General features: G+C 35.7%; 1 protein-coding gene across 3 annotated transcripts in view; it reads left to right on the top strand.

Annotated features, from left to right (window-relative positions):
• The window catches only part of veph1 (ventricular zone expressed PH domain-containing 1), a 124,502-nt gene extending 116,713 nt beyond the window's left edge, over nt 1–7,789 (top strand). For 2 of the 3 annotated variants that reach the window (XM_058752120.1, XM_058752121.1), the window contains exon 11: nt 292–7,789. In XM_058752120.1, the coding sequence (XP_058608103.1) occupies nt 292–528 (237 nt within the window). In that variant the 3' untranslated portion in view covers nt 529–7,789. The remainder of the gene's footprint in view (nt 1–291) is intronic. The other variant, XM_058752122.1, reaches the window with a different exon arrangement.
• Nucleotides 7,790–17,570: the final 9,781 nt, after the last annotated feature.

Consider the following 17,570-nt stretch of genomic DNA (forward strand, 5'->3'; position numbering starts at 1 on the left):
ACATACAATAAATTGTCCAAAAACATTACATTTAGTTGCACTTATATTCTTTCAAAGTATATTATTTCTGCAATAAGTACTCTGTTAAAGTGTACTTGTTTTCTACAAGGGAAATAACAGGTCTGATAGGAGTCAGGTGAACCTCAAAAATTCAGTGCAGACGAGGTGTAGGCTCTGACTTAGACTACTGGCTCAATGCACATGGCTGTGGTCCATGCAAAGCTTCCTGATTGTTAGAGTGTAAAGCATTAGCTTTGATTGAAGGTGCTTTTTCCCTCTTGTTACTCACAGAAGGATGAACTGGACAACAGCACAATTGAACTTAGCAAAGTGCAAAGCGTTAAGGTGGTTGCAAAGAAGAGGCGTGACCGCGGGCTTCCCAGAGCCTTCGAGATCTTCACCGACAGCAAAACCTACGTGCTGAAAGCTCAAGACGAGAAGCATGCGGAAGAGTGGCTGCAGTGCATCAATGTAGCTGTAGCCCAGGCCAAAGAACGTGAGAACCGCGAGGCCACAACATACCTGTGATGCTTGTTCTGCTGAGGATCCTGTGGGCTTATCTAGCCAGATGGGTGCGCCTTATTGCCACATTTTCTCATTATGACAGTTTATTAACATCAGAGACAAAAGTCCTGTCTCAAATGCCACCTTCAACCTTTGCAGTCATCCTCCACATAAATTCTTGCAATGGCAAGCCACTAAGACTTTCAGTTGGTCCTTTGTTACGGTGAGCTTGGCAAAGGGCATCAAGGGCACATTGTGGCCAAAAAGGATCCCTCAGGAGAACCCTTATGAATCATGAAATGATCAATGGGACATCCTACAGACTTCTCAGACATGTGTTAGGAAAGAGCACAAGACCACAAGTCAATATCAAGTGCGTCATTTGGGACATGACCAAAGAAAAATAGTGACGTACAATGAGGCGGAGTGACACTGAGATGCACCTGTTCGCACTGACGGTCGTTCTGTGGGTCATATCTTAATGTTTTAAGAACAGCAATCATGATTTAATTCATCTTTGTCTTCCAGAGAAGTATAGAAGACTATACTTCTATGATTTAGAATCAGCTATCACATACAATTAGAGCTGTCACAGTTAACATATTAACACATACAGTAAGTTTTAACACTTCATTATTTAAACCGTTGCCACATTTATTCAGTTTGATGTTATATACTGACTTACTGTCTTATCCTGTTTTGTGATTTCGCTTTTTGGTATTTGTGCAAGATGAGTAACATTTACAACATAAGCAGAATCCACATAAATTCATGAACCTAATAATTAAATAATCTGATTTTATTTTCTTTCCTTGAAAAGGAACTGAATGCGTTAGCACGTTAACTATAACTATTAGAAATTAAAAGGGTTAATCCAGGAGTTCCCAAACTTTTTTTGATCAGCCACACCCCTTAGATGTAATATTACTTGTTTTTACTTGAGCTACACCCTGAGATTTTAAGTTAATATTTCAATAATTTAATGATATATTTACATGTTTACGCTTCTCTAATGTTATTATAATAAAACAATTATACAATTATGTTTAGTAGTAGTATGTTTTAAATGATTAGAATAGAAATATATTACTGTTATACAGTACACACTTGTGCTGTAAAATAAAAAAATAAACATTTGATAATTATAATGAAATGCCCATTTATTTATTTTACTTTAACATTCGGTATAATTAATTATTAGCTTTTTATCTACCCACAAACCCCTTGCAGTACCCCTGTTAGGGAAACCCTGCTTTAATCAGTCGACAGCGCTCCTTTCAGTACATGGCATAAAGTAAGCAGTGAAGTTTTCTTAATCTTGAATTTTACTGCCTGCTCCTCTGCGCTTCCAGAATACAGCAAGAGCCAATGTTATCTTGACAGCAATAATATTATATTTAGCCCTCAGCTCACAAACCATGTGAACTGTTACAACATACAGCAATAAAAGAATTTAGCTGGATTGATTTCAGAAAAGGACCAAAAGCATCAAGAAGTGCCTCTAATAATCATGAAAGCATTCACCACAGGGGATACAAATGTATGAATGTAGTGGCAAAACAGATTTTGGTACAGACTGTTCTTTGGCCACGGAAACTTGCGTGTCAGAAATGTTGATCAATGTCTTCTTGAATAACACAGAGGACCTCTCCGAAGTTCTAGAGAACCGCAGAACAATGGCGTTGAAAGACATTCGTTCCACAAGTATCTGTTTCAGAGCTGTGTTTTGTGCGCTGGGGTGGGCTTTCATGTCTCAAGGCAAAGTTTGTCCCTTTTTCTCTACAATTTTTATCCATGGATGAATACCAGTAACAGTGACTCAAATTGAAGCCTTTTATCTATTTATAGTAATAATTATTCATAATTTAATTTAATAAAAATCCTACTGTGTCTCAAACCATGCAGCTTTGACTATATTCACAAAGAAATATTTTAAGGAATATAATTTCTTTTTCTTTGCTGTTTTATATCAATATGGTATGTTTAAGTGTTAAACAAGTTTAATAAAAAGTAATCTAAAAAGTAGAGAATACATTAGCTAAAGTAACCAACCTAGATTACGTTACTAACAGAGCTGGGTAGTAACTGATTACATGTAATCAGGGTTACATAATCAGATTCCAAAAATTAAGTACTTGTAATTAGAGTAAGTTACATTTTAAAATACTCGTAATCAGACTACAGTTACTTTTTTTATGGATTACATGATTACATAGTATTCACACAATAGCAATAAATTATTCATAATTCATTGATTCTCCCTAATTTCTCTTTTTTTATCTTTTAAATTTTCCTTTCTAAAATAGCCTACCGATTATATACATATTATATATGTATATATAGTTCACTTTTGTGGACATTCACACAGACTAGTTCAGTGGTTCTCAACCCGCGGGCCGCATGCGGCCCATCACGAATTCAAATGCGGCCCACCATGCTGAATCAGGGCCAGCGCCAAGGTGGGGCATTCGCGGGCCGTGCCGAACGTGAACGTGATCGATTTCGTAAGCACGTGTCAAGTCACGCTTCCGTGTGCGTCTTACAGACTGCAACTTACAATCGCAACTTCATTGTGCTGTTACTCCTTTCGAGCAGAATTTCACAAAATTGGTCAGCTCCCGACAGCATCAGGTGTTTTATGAATGGTGAGTAGAATTATTTATTTATTTATTTCAATAAATGTAATCGTTTAGATACCATAATATTTAGGCTATACATAATATTATAAATCTGGTTTGTTTGTATTGATGACGTAATATGTAAATGACATGCGTGCGGCCCTTGAGACTTGCACTTGGACCATAGTGCGGCCCGGTGGAAAAAAAGGTTGAGAACCACTGGACTAGTTATTAGTTAGGTGGCGACGGCATTTGACCACTGGATTTACAAAAATCATTTCAGGTTTAAGAAGGGTTTCAACATTGCATCAACTACTGATGAACACATACATTTTTATTTGAATTATTACTCTGTAGGTTTTTTAACCATGTATTATTAATTATAACTGCACATATTCACGTTATTTCTTAGTTACATGTAATGCAGGCATTGCAAAACTTTTTTTCATCTAAACCTTATTCACTAAATAAATTTGCTTTAAGTACCCATGAAATTTTAAAATAAATATTTCCAATAATTAAGCATCACATTTGCATGTTCACAGTTTCTTTGATGTTGATTAATGATCACATGGCATGCAGGTAAATAAAAATATTTCAGCTCTTTTAGTAAGTGTTTTATTTAAAACAAAGTCTATAGAAATACAAAGACGGTTCACTCCTATATTTATGAATTGGAGAAACTGTAACAAGCAATATGGAGGAATAGTTCCACCTTCTAAATGGAAGAGCCATATTTCCCATAGAAACCTGGGGTACGTTCAAGCTCAAACTGGTGCGCAACATTTTGCTGTGGTTTCCGGGTTGAACGACATGTTTCCTGGAAACATTATGCCACGGGGTTTGAGATATGTTTTCTCATCAGCAGCAATATGTATATAAACCACGCTGTATTAAAGAGACAGCTCGCACAATGGGTCCAAGTAAATCGTTTACAAATACCGTTTGCTGCAGCTCGGTATACGCAACAATTGAAGATATTAGAAGACATGTTTGTCGTAAGAGTTTTATAGTAACAATATAGCATATCAACATGGTGATGTAGTTGGTTATATTTTTAGCTTCATTGCAAGGCAAGTTTATTTATATACCAAATTTCATACACAATGGTAATTAAATGATTTACATAAGAATGGACGGCAAGGGCAGTGACTGTAACACGTATTTATACTGATTTCATCAGGCTTAGAAAATTCGTAAAAAAAAACAAAACACAAAGAATGACCTTCTCAGCTGCCATAGTTGCAACTCTTGCGTCATCAGAACAGGGTGTTCAACACACCACCATTTCCGTTTAAAAAAAACGTTTTGCAATGTTTTGTCGGGGCTGAACGCAGCCCTGACTAGGCCAGTCAATGCACATGCGCAGTTGTAAGCACGTTATGACTCCGCATGCACATTGGCTGGTCTAGCCTGAAAATTAAGCTTTTTAAATACTATTTGAGCATAAGAAACAACATTCATGGGGCAATTAATTTCATATTTTTGTTGCTGATGTGACATATGGAATTTAATTGTGAGATTTCAGGATTCCTCCATTCATTAAGATTGGTCTTGTATGAGCTGCCCGGAGGCATTGCAAATATGGCCGCCAAGTGAAGAGACGTTCCTCGAAAGGGAGTTTGTTTTAAAATGATTTATTTAAATTTTTTATGATTGAATTAATTGTCAGCTTTTCATTAAACTCACAACCCCCTTGCAGTTCCTTTACGAACCCTAGTTTGGGAAACCTTGATGCAATATAATGTTTAATGCACTTCATGTTATAAATTACAATGAATGGAACAAGTTTTCTTACTCTGCATTTTTTTTACATCATTATGGTACAATATAATGCTATTTAAATCAATGTGATAAATGAGTTAAATCAAAAGTAATCTAAAAGTAATCTGATTATATTACCTAAAATGTGTAATGTAACGGATTACGTTACTGACTACAATTTTTGTCGTGTAATCTGGAATCAGTAACGGATTACAATTTGTAAGTAATCTACCCAGCTCTGGTTACTAACTACAGTTTTCATCATGTAATCTGTTACAGACTACAGTTTGTAAGTAATCTACCCAGCTCTGGTGACAAATGGGTTTGGCTCTATTATGTTTAGATTCAGAGAGAATCTAAAATTGTATTTCAAATCAGTCATAATTCAATATTTTTTAATGCTTCAGTGTTGATGTAGTTACTGTGGTTTGGTTTCTAAAGATTATCGTGCATCTGGACGCTAATCATGATTTTTTTTTTTTTATAAATGCAGTGGGGGAATTCACTAAGAATTAATATAGCTCAGTTTATTTGCAAGTGTTATTTTGGTGCCTGGTTCAATGAAGGAATTAAATTAGGTAATGACTCAAACGTACCCACAAAATTTGTTCTGAACACAGTGTGCATAGTGCAATTCCCCACTGTGCACTTTGATTCTGACTGCTAGGTTATGAATAAACTAAAATAAACCTAATTTAGGGAGGTTTGTGTTGAAAATGTTCACAATATAATTTAAATATTCAATATTTCAGCATTGTTAGCCCCTGGTTAAACTAGATAACGGGTTGTTCATGAATAGATAAAATATCATGCGCATTGTGAAATTGCAATTGCTCAAATTAAACGTAAACCTTCATTCAGAAAATAACCAATGCAAGTGGCAGCCACTTCATGGCCGACTGCTGCACAGACAAAACATAAAGTATCCCAGACCTGGTCCTCTCCATTGTCATTACTCCTCTATATATCTCCCTATATACAGTAGTTCCGAGACATGTGTGGCACGCAGGTGTCTTCTCATTAGCACTCGCACCACCGGCCTCGCTTCATCCCCACGACTCTCGGCCCTGCCCTGTTTGCCACAATTATATTATACACAGGGGTCTGCCTGAGATATTCATCTTTTAATGCTTTCTCTATGATAAACTGGCCACTTTCATTCTTCACTTGAGCTTTTTGGATGACTTTATTCAAAATGAGGATATTTATTGAGGTAAGAATTGAAGCAGTTAATGATTGGATATCTGACACAAAACATCTGGCCCCTACATTGTAGTATTTCATTGTGTCTGAATATTGCAAAAGTATTGTTTAACCCAGGGTTAAATCTGGCTTTAACCCAGGGCTAAAAAAAAGATGTTAATCATCTCATGAAAAGCTCTGTTGTAGTTGAAAACAGAAGTATATCCACAGATGTTTCTTGTTTTGCTTCACAGTGTTGATTTCCACTGTTTATTTACTTGAGTTGACAACATAATCCAGTCAGGATGCTTGTCAGCATCTTGTAGCATTTATTTAGATCTCACACCCCTAATGGCCCATAACAGATGGGCTTTCAGCTCAGCAAGGTGTCTCAAGGTCCCAGAATGTGTGAAGACCCCCAAAACACATTTGCATTTCCATAGTTTGTTACAAAGTTTTACGTTATTTACCAACTATCAACATTCTCACAGTCATCGTGTTGGGGTCTCTGAGCCAAAATTCTATTTATTTTGAAAGTGTTTTGTTTTCTGTTTTTAGTTCATCTGGTTTGAAATGCACTTCCAAGCAGCTGTATAAATATCTGTCCAATTACTTGCTAAATGAAGGTGTGCACATGTGCACATGACCTCTGTGACATGAGCATGGCTTATGTTTGTGTTGTTTCTCCCGAGGGACAAATGTCTATTTTCTTTGTATTGAATGCTGGAGGGTTTTGCCCTCTTCAAATGAACTATGTTTTTTTTTTTGTTTTGTTTTTTTAAATACTGGAATGTATAATGAAGGAACTACTGACTGAGAGCCAATTTTTCAAAGACATTCAGTGTTAATAGAATCTTATATATATATATATAAGTATTAGTCAACATGAAATTGACCCTATTTACTTTCTTAAGACGTGTTCTTGGTCTTGTTGTAAAAGATTCATCTGATTATGTTATTCCAAAGAATTTTGATATCCAATTATCCATGTGAGCTAATGGATAATGTGAGTAGCCAAATCTATTTAAGCATTGTTTTAGCAAACACAATTCATATTCTGACTTCATTCTGGTGTGGTACACTGTGTGTCCTGGTCTTGATTCTCAATAGATAAAATCAAATCCTGCTTCATATTTTCCTTGTTGAATATACTGATTCACACTGAATTATGTAGGGTTACAAACAGCAATTAATGTTGACATTATGAACATTTGTAAAAATTCTGAACATGAAAAGCACACTGGATAAAATCAAAATATTTGTTAGTTATTGTAATTCATGTTTTAATTCTGTTTTTTTTTTTTTTATCTGTATTTATTTTAAGTGTTTAAAACTATATGACTAAACACTAAAATAATATCAGTTTGTTGAAGATTAATATTAGTTGACATTTTCCAAAGCTTAAATAGTTTCTTTAGCTGGACAGTTTCACTAAATCTGCTCTTTATTGACTAATGTAATGAAAAGAAATAAAGATTAATTTGTTTTTCTTTTGTGTAGTTTGATGAAATGCAAACTGATTTATTTGTTTCAATAAATAAATCATTAGAATTATTATTATGGCAGCATTTACTTTCATTACTTTGAATCACAAACACTTAAAGGGATAGTTCGCCTAAATATGAAAATTCTGCCATTAATTACTCACCCTCATGTCATTCCAAACCCGTAAGACCTTCGTTCATCTTCAGAACACAAATTAAGATATTTTGGTTGAAATCCGAGAGCTTTCTGACTCTCCAAAGAGAGCAATGTAACTGAAATGTTCCCAGACCCAGAAAACGTAATAAAGACTTCATTAAAGTAGTCCATGTGACATCAGTGGTTCAACCGTAATTTTACGAAGCTACAAGAATAATTTTGTGCGTGAAGAAAAGAAAAATAATGACTTTATTATTGCTACATTTCTGGGTCTGGGAACATTTCAGTTACGTTGTGCTCTATGCAGGATCAGAAAGCTCTCGGATTTCATCAAAATAATCTTAATTTGTGTTCTGGAGATGAATGGAATTTAGTTTTATGAAAACTAAATTTCCGGAATTTGGGTTGTAAGTGGCTTTGGGAAAAAAAGTGTCTGCTAAATGCGTAAATGCAAGTCAGACCAAACTGAAGGTCTGTGCCATGTTTGTAGGGAATAGGCTGAAAACAATTTTATAAGGTTGGTCTTAGGTTTGGGATTTTGAACGCCCCAGAGTTTGAACAATAATACACTGCTCAAAATAATAGTGACTGGAGACTAGAGAGGCAATAGTAAGACAACCCCCAAAAAGGGAAAGGTTTTGCAGGTGGTTGCCACAGACACAGACAATCTTCAGGAGCATGCCTAGACATTGTCTGGAGTACTACTGACATGCATTATGAGTTGCTTTAATGAAATTCATGCATGTCTAATCAGCCTGTAATTTCACATTTTTACTTTGAATTTCGGTGAGATTTTGAATCAATAGGTTGATGATTTTTGTTTCCACTGACCATCGCCATATAATTCTGTTCCAACAAATTACACCATGTACATAAGTAAAGTTTTTCAACTTTAATATTTTATTAATCGAGATCCAATGTGTGCTCTAAGTGTTCCCTTAATTTTTTTTTTTTTTTTTTTGAGCAGTGTAGTATGTTGCCTTTGTGAAGTTGATCTTTTCTTAGAGTTTTTCATGTTGTTCACACATCGGACAGTGACCACATGGGTTGTACATTAAATTGCTGCTATGTGCCTAAACAGCAGTCACTGCACTGAACACAGAGGAATAGCCCTTAAACATGATATGACGGTGCTTCAGCACCCTTGAGTAGACAGCAGCCTTCCCAAAACATATCCATGTTCAACCCCACCCCCCAACAGACCGAAGACACACTGGACCGGCTCCAAAACAAATGCAACCACCATATGTACTAAATACACATTACAAACATGAGTATGTCTGCAAGTAAATTACACTATTCAAAAAGCCAACTTGAGTTGAGAAAACATGAACAAGACCGTTGGGAAAATATAGCGTTCCGTCTGGAATCTTCTCCTTGAATTATCTTGGCAGAGAGATTTTTGTTTGGCCTCCCCCACTCAGCATATAGAGACCCTACTGACACTATGATGACCAAGCGTGATGCGGCAAGTTTCCAGAGTCAACCAATTTATCTGTCTGCACTGAATGCAAAACAGCTGTGCAACATGACAGTCACAGCCAATCAGAATATATTTGATGTTTAATGTACAGTGATGGGGAACAGGACTCGTCAGAAATGTCTTTTTCATCCCATTGGTGCATAGATCCATATTGCCCAATGAGTTATGAAAAGTAATGATGGTCCTTTGGGACGAAAGGAATGATGGTCTAAACATTTCAGAACTTCGGATGCCATCACGTAATAATTACATATTCATATACAAATGCATGGCTCATTGTTATTTTTCATAACTCAGTGAGCAGGATTTTGGACCAATCATTTGTTAATATAAACTATAGGCTACATTTCATTTCAATAGTCCGCTTTAGACATTCTACTAACTATAAGCAACTAATGTCAAACAGTTCTCAGTGTATTAGTAGACTGTTAGTGTCAGACTTTGTCTCAGCGTCTTGTGTTTCCCCTCCTCTCGTGTCCTTATTTGGAGTTCCTGTTCCTGTCCTTGTTTGTCGTTTTCATTAGTTAATTAGTCCCCAGCCCTGTGTTGTTAATTATCTAGTCTCCCCAGCGTTCTTAAGCCCTGTGTTTCCTTGTCTCAGTGTTCGGTCTTGAATTGTCATTGTGTATGTCAGTAGATTGGTGTAAATAGTCATTAAAGTCATTTTTTTCCCGAAGTTCCACGTCTCCTCGTTTCCCTGGCGCCAATGACACGTGACAGTTAGGTTACGGTTAGTAGTATAAGTTGACATGTACTTGCAAATTTACTTAGTCAGTAGAATGTCTGTTGAAGGACCATCAAAATACAGTGTTAGCAGATGTTAAATACTCTAATGACTAGTAGTTGACATGTAGTTTTAAAATTACTTATAAGTAGTGAAAAAATAAAGTGCTACCAAATTATATTATGAAGTTGGATATGTAAGTATCTGACTTTATCTGCATACACTCGCACTGGGCGATATATATATATATATATACTGTATTTCATATCTCAACTTGTATCATCGCAAAATGTGAACTACAGTATAGGGATGCACGGTATGGAAAATTTTGACCAATACCGATAATTAAGTCCTTCTCATGGCCGATAACCGATAAGTTCACATTTGTTATATTATAATTTTCATATAATCTGCAGTTTGTGCACCCAGGAGAATACAAAATCTAAGATGCACTGATGAAACTGATATTTTAGTAGCTCTGGCCTAACTATAATAGCAAACATCAGTCCTGACTCTTCAAATGTTTTTATTTTTTGTGTCAGGCACCACAATACTTAGTAACAGAAATGGTTTAACAGAACTATGACAGAAGAAATATGGTTTATCTGCAATTAACAACTCATTAACAACAAATTTATATTCAAATATTTCATGCATAAAGAAATGCATCTATTCAACCTTTTTAGTGCACAAGGATGAGGAAGTTATATAGGGACTTTAAGCAACAGCTGCGAATGGAACGGCTACAGCATAAAATGAAAAATCATTTAGCAACCTAAACAAGAAGGCGCAATGCGGCATTCAGTCATTTATTTAAATACAAATGATGGATTATGAGGAGGATGTTTAGGCAATAATTACATTGTTCTCTTCACATATATTTAGTCTCAGTGTTACCTGAGGTGCTGTTGCTAACAGCAGACATATCTTTGTACAAACGAAAAAAAATTGTTAAAATTATCTTAAGTTTAAAACATAATCAACACAGATTAAATGAAAGACTAATGGTAGAATCGTATACTGATGGAATTAAATGGTATATACCATAAAACGCAACATTTAACTACATAAGCTGTCACGTTGTAACGACTACGGCAAAACAGCTGTTCTCCCCTAGTAGAATGCCACGAAGTGGCAGCTGAAGTTGCGAATGTGCAATATGATGTTGGAATTTAAACGTTGCAGTTTAAAGCTGCAGGCACTTGCACTCGGAAAGTGGATGACTCTCAGATAAATCAGACTGATTGATTGATTTACCAGCAAGCGTACTTTATCGGATCTAGTTATCGGATTTCATTTATTTATCGGAGCGATAAAAATTGTCATTTTCACCCATATCGGTCGATAATTTATCTGTCCGATAAATATCGTGCATCCCTACTACAGTATATTGTTTATCAGCTCTAATCTGCTAAATTCAACTATAAGGCATGAAGATATTAAGATATTATAAACACTAACGCAGTGGTTCTCAACCCGCGGCCCGTCACGAATCTAAATGCGGCCAAAGGGCCGGCGCCAAGGTGGGGCATTCGCGGGCCGTGCCGAACGTGATCGATTTCGTGTTTTGTGAAACCGGTAAAACAGCGCACATAAGAAAACGACTGCACGCGATCACGGATTGCAAAAAGAAACACCCATACGCTACTACGCAGCAATCATCCTTAATTACAGAAATGTGGCAAAACATCTTTGGAGAGAACCTCAGATTATTACATTCGAAAGTGCTTTCCATATTTGGATCAAGGCTACATTTCTGCAATGTCGCGTGTCAAGTCACGCTTCTGTGCGCGTCTTACAGACTGCAACTTACAATCGCAACTTCATTGTGCTGTTACTCCTTTCGAGCAGAATTTTACAAAATTGGTCAGCTCCCGACAGCATCAGGTGTTTTATGAATGGTGAGTAAAATTATTTATTTATTTATTTCAATAAATGTAATCGTTTAGATACCATAATATTTAGGCTATAAATAATATTATAAATCTGGTTTGTTTGTATTGATGACGTAATATGTAAATGACATGCGTGCGGCCCTTGAGACTTGCACTTGGACCGTAGTGCGGCCCGGTGGAAAAAAAGGTTGAGAACCACTGGACTAACGTCATGATTTTCTGTAAAGCTGCTTAGAAACAGTGTATATTGTGAAAATCTCTATTCGAATAAATTTGACTTGTTTCAGCTGGTTAGGGCAGGGTTTTAGAGCTCACAATATCTGCAATGCATCGCTAAGATGACATGGGGAAAAAAGCTGACTACAGTTAATTTGTACTTGAATAACAAAAAAGCTAAGAAGCTAAGTGGTGTTTAAATGCGGGTTAAAGCAGTTCTGTCTGACCTGCCGCTAGTAGTATTTGTTGTCTTTGGCTGGTCTGGTCTGCTTGCATTGTTCTTTCCGCTCGGCTGCATTTTGGTTTGTGCCAAGAAAAGTGGTCTCATAAGTGAAGAGGAACTTAAATAAATCTTCCTCTTCATCATTCCAAGCAGTCCTTGATGCCACTTTTAGATCAAATAAACTCCTGTCTTGAAATGTTCCACACTTTTGAACAGGTACGCAGTGTAATGGTGCAGATGTTAATGTGACAAAAATGTGTAATGGATTTTAGATGAATATTTAAAGTCTTAGTAAACTTTAGAGTGATAAGCTGTTAAATTGCATCTCACTTTAAATTCTTGTGAAGAGTATTGCTGAAATAGCATGAGGTCTGTGTCATTTCAGTCTCTCTCTCTCACACACACACACACAAACCATTTTAGCTGTTTGTAAGGCAGCTTTACGAGTATCCTTCACAGAAAAGCAGATGATGCAATATGAGTGGAAAAAAAAACATCAAAGATGACGGACAAGAAAAAAATTATGCATATAATCATTAAATACTAAAAAAATATACAGTAGATAAAAGAATTTAACCTAAATAGAAATGTATTATTTTACCAATTATGTCTATTATATGTATTTTATGCATATTTGTGTTTTGGAAAATTTCCAAATTGTTAAGGTTTCATGACGGTTAGGATGAAGGTAGTTTCCTATGTAGGCAGAAGACATAGTGAGGCAACTCGCTATGGACCAGTATTGGAGCCGAGCCATACATTACATTTGGCAAGCAGACTGTTTTCAAAGTCCAGAACTGTTAGCTGAAGTTGTATATCAATGTCTGGTTGTTTTTTGAAGCTGGACTGTGTGTGCTCGTCACGTGTGTGGAACTCTGGACATTTGTGTTCCTATGACTGCATGCAGTGATTAGCTCATTTCATAAATCTATAAGAGATTTATAAATGAGAATTAGACATGAGCCCAATCTGTAGGAAAGATCAGTGATTACTGGCCATCTGGGCATTGTGGATTCACAGATGAGGTGATGACTGAATGTCAAAGGGTTATGGTTACCATCTGCTCTGAAAATATCATCTTGAGGCCAAAGCAAGCACAAGCAAAGGTCGTCTTGTAAATAAATAAACTTCCAAAGGAAATGACACCGAGAGGTTGAGAAGGATTATTTACATACTGGAAGATCAGCGTCTGTAATAGTTTGTGACAGTTCAGGCAAACCCAACAGCATTACTAACTTCCATCAACAAAATTATATTTATCTCCTGCACTTCTTAAACAATTGTAAGAATACGTTGCAGTAAAAACTAATTTGAGAAACTTTCAGTCAGTAATTATGTATTTAATTGATGAGTACGATGAGAGTTTAATTTATTTTCGTGAGTGCAGATCACGGTTTCATATACTAAGTAATCAAGTAGATTGATGCACAAAAATAAAATATTAAGTGACTAAAGAGTGCCATGCAAGTGGCTTTAAAGTTAAACTGTACCACATGACCTGTCTGGTTTAATAGGCATACCTCAAATGACTTTCCTTTTCAACTTTCGTAGTTTCAGTCATACCCAGTCCAATTCTGGTATGAAACACTTGCTTTTTAAAATCCAATCAATACCCGATGGATGAAAATGGCAGTAGCTTTAATGCAAAGTGACTTCAAGGTAAACATTTGATCAGTTTATGTATACCCTGAGAATCAAACTCATTCCCTTTCCCTTGACAGCGCTATGCTCTCCTGTAAAATCATATCCAGCTTTATATTTTTCCTGTAGAATATGCTGCTTCACGCAGATGAGGGAAGTAAAAATGTTTCCTGTTGACTTTAAGTATGTACAACGGGACAGTGCGCTTGCATCTGTGTGCTTGCATACAGATGTTTCTGGCCAAAAATATGTATTTGTACATTCTGTTTTGCTTGGGTGCTCTTCTAATCTAATGTCAAAGTTACGCAAAAGTAGCAAAGAAGTGCTTCTGAAACATTCTTTACACAGAATGTTTAATGCTTCTCAGAGGTGGCATAAATGCATTTACACTTTACACATGCTTTAAGCCTGCTCTGACCCTAATATTAATTTAGTGTGGCTTTTATGCATTATTGTGTCTTTGAACAGGCACAGGCACTCAGCTGTATAAAGATGCCTTAATATACACTGCAAAGGTGGCACGGAAACATTTTAAAGTATTTACTGTATGTATCTTTACATAGACTGTTTAATGGTATACAGTGGGGCAAAAAAGTATTTAGTCATATGGTCAGATGAAACCAAAATAGAATAGATTTTCCACCATAATTTGCAAATAAATTCTTAGAAAAATCCTACAATGTGATTTTCTGGATTTTTTTTTCTTTCTCATTTTGTCTCTCATAGTTGAGGTATACCTATGATGAAAATTACAGGCCTCTCTCATCTTTTTAAGTGGGAGAACTTGCACAATTGGTGGCTGACTAAATACTTTTTTGCCCCACTGTAAATGCATTTACACAGCCATTTCAAGTGTATACTTTGATACTAGGGGCTGAGGTGGCTCAGAGCAGGCATAATTTGATATGGCTTTTATGTGGCATTATGTCTTCACACAAAAGCAGGCACAGAGCAGCCTTAACTAAGCAGTGTAAAGATGCCTTATGCTGCACATACTGTACAAGCTTCTATACAACCGTCTAAATAAAAACAATGTCTACAATATGATCCTCTTCTTTTAAGATGTTTTGTCACTTACACAGCACAGTGTGCTTCAAAGTATTAATAACAATGTGCAATTGAATTCCAGATATTTTCTCTCCCTCAGAGACACATGCCCCACTCTGTGAGGGGTTGTTTTTGGACATCTGTGGTGCCAAGACACGTCTTAGGTTTAAAACCACAGTGAATCGAAATCGAAAATCTTCTCTCCACGGATGCTACATCTTTGTTTGTTTAAGTCAGTTACGCACAGTCTCCTCATTAAATTCCAGAATCGACTGTTGTTCAGAGGTTCCCCGAAGACTAGAGAAACAAAACACTTAATAATAAAATATAAAAGATTTGGAAATTGCATTAGAAACCAATCAAATGCATGAAATACATAAAAATCCTTGAGTGGGACAAAAGTGAAGCGATGAAGAAACGGAACGAGTCGGCGTACACTAAAAGAGGCAGCATGTGTTTTCAATTGGGTCTTCTGGCTGTGATTTGCTTAGAGGCCCTGTGGGGTCCCACATGTGTCTTAATTACCTCAAATTTTGCTTTAATAAGCTTTTCTGTAGAGCGTCGACTCTACCTGATTGGACTCCTGGCTCCAGAGAGGCTGATTTGTGACTTGAATGTAACATTTCAAGTAAATAACAAAACAAAGCCGACACATACTGCTTTAACATGCAGGAATGTGATATATGAGCATTAAGTACAGGTAGCACACAATCCCAAAAACTCCTGATGCGACATCTTGGCCTTGATTAAAGTGAGATTCATTACATTGCTAAAATCATTCTTGCCTGTGCGATATTAACTAATTAAATTCTGAAGAAACAAATTGCAAGATTTTCACTCTTACAATACTCTTTTAATACTCTTACAATAGAGAATTTATATTTCACAATTCAGACTTTTCTTCTCAGAATTGTAAGTTTATGTATCACAATTCTGACTTTTTCCTCAAAATAAACATCAGCAGAGCTGCTCTGAGAAAAAAGCCTAAATAAACATTTCCTAGTTTTATTTGAGAAAAACCATTGTCAAATACACTCTGAAACTCAAAGGTCTGCTACAACCCATCAAAATAAAAGTTCAATTTAACTTGAAATTATGACAGATATATTAGCATTGTACAATGTATTTCGAAGTTATAATAACAACAACAATAATATTCTTTATAATAATGAATTTATTTAAAAATAATTTTTAAGGCATATCATGTTCATGTTTTAACTTAGTATACCACAGAACTTTGTCAAAAATAAGTTGTTAAATTTTCATTTGATAACATTTTAAAACAGTAATTAAAATGTTAAAGTGTGATATAGATATACATAAAGTGTATAGCTTTATTTATTTTTTAAATTTTTTTTTTATGAAATTAAATTTAGACCTATTTATATTTTTTCAGAAGGGAGACTTCAATACTTTCATTAAAATGTTTGTTGTAATAAAGGATTTGTTCACTCAAATAACTTGTTCTTATTCTTTTAAGAGTCATTGTTACTGATAAGTATTATTGTTTAATATATACCGTGAAACCGTAATATTTTTATGATGATTATCATACTGTGAAAATCTCATATCATTACAACCCTAATGCTGATGACGTTTTATTCTTCTATAGTATCGTGCATCATAGCGTACGAGTCAAAAGCTGTCATCATCGTACAGTCTACGCACGTCATAGCCAAGTTTATTAGATCCATGTCGCACAGAGTGACATGCAGTGATCTTATAGGATTGCTAAAATCATGAAGTGTGTTTTGGGCTTTAGACCATGCGCCAACCCTTTTTCCCATCGTTAAACTAGCAAAAGTGGATTCGGACATGCCCTAAGTGCACCTGGAAACAACACGAGACCATGCTACCGCAGCTGACAAGAGCAGCTCGCACAGTGTACTGTCTCCGCCAGCAGCAGCAGCAGCAGCGAGTGCCTTCAGTGCAGCTGGAAGAGTTCCACGTGCAAGTGCACCCAATAGGCTAAAGCTTGCCGCAAAACCCAGCAAATGTAATTACCATGAATGTGTCGGGGGGAAATAGTAAAGAGATATTTGTATTATTAAAATAGTGTTTTATTAGTTAGTTTCGCAAAGATGAAGTTGACGATTCTGATAATGAAAGAGTTTTTGTTTTCGATTTGAATTATTTTGTTTTAAAGTAGTAATTAAAAACTTTATAGATATATTTATAATTTCTGTGAGGCAAGTATTCGCTGAGTTTTGGTTCATCATTGTGAAGCATGGACATAGCCAGGCTTTGAAAATTAGTGAGGTCCAGGGGGGAGGGGGCGGTGTTGTGCTATAATAAGCAGAATTGTGCTATAATAACCTCAACAAATACAATTAAATATATACACTATAAACACTTTAAAAGAAGTGTGAAAGATGTTTTCTCTGTTTTGGAGGGATGCTCATTTTTAAATCATACCCTATTTATTGCATCAAAATTTGTTAAAACTTTACTATAGATAGGGGTGGATAATTTTATCAGCTGTTTATTATTCATGCAACAATACATATTTCTGTTACAGTTTTTATTAATAACCATTGCAATATAGATAAGTTTGTCTAGTGCTCTTATGAATGTTTTTAGCATGACTTGTGAAAATTTAACTACTGAATTTTACTAATTTATTTAAATTTAA

Source organism: Onychostoma macrolepis, chromosome 18 (assembly GCF_012432095.1).
Source record: "Onychostoma macrolepis isolate SWU-2019 chromosome 18, ASM1243209v1, whole genome shotgun sequence".
In the NCBI taxonomy this organism is placed as follows: Eukaryota; Metazoa; Chordata; class Actinopteri; order Cypriniformes; family Cyprinidae; genus Onychostoma; species Onychostoma macrolepis.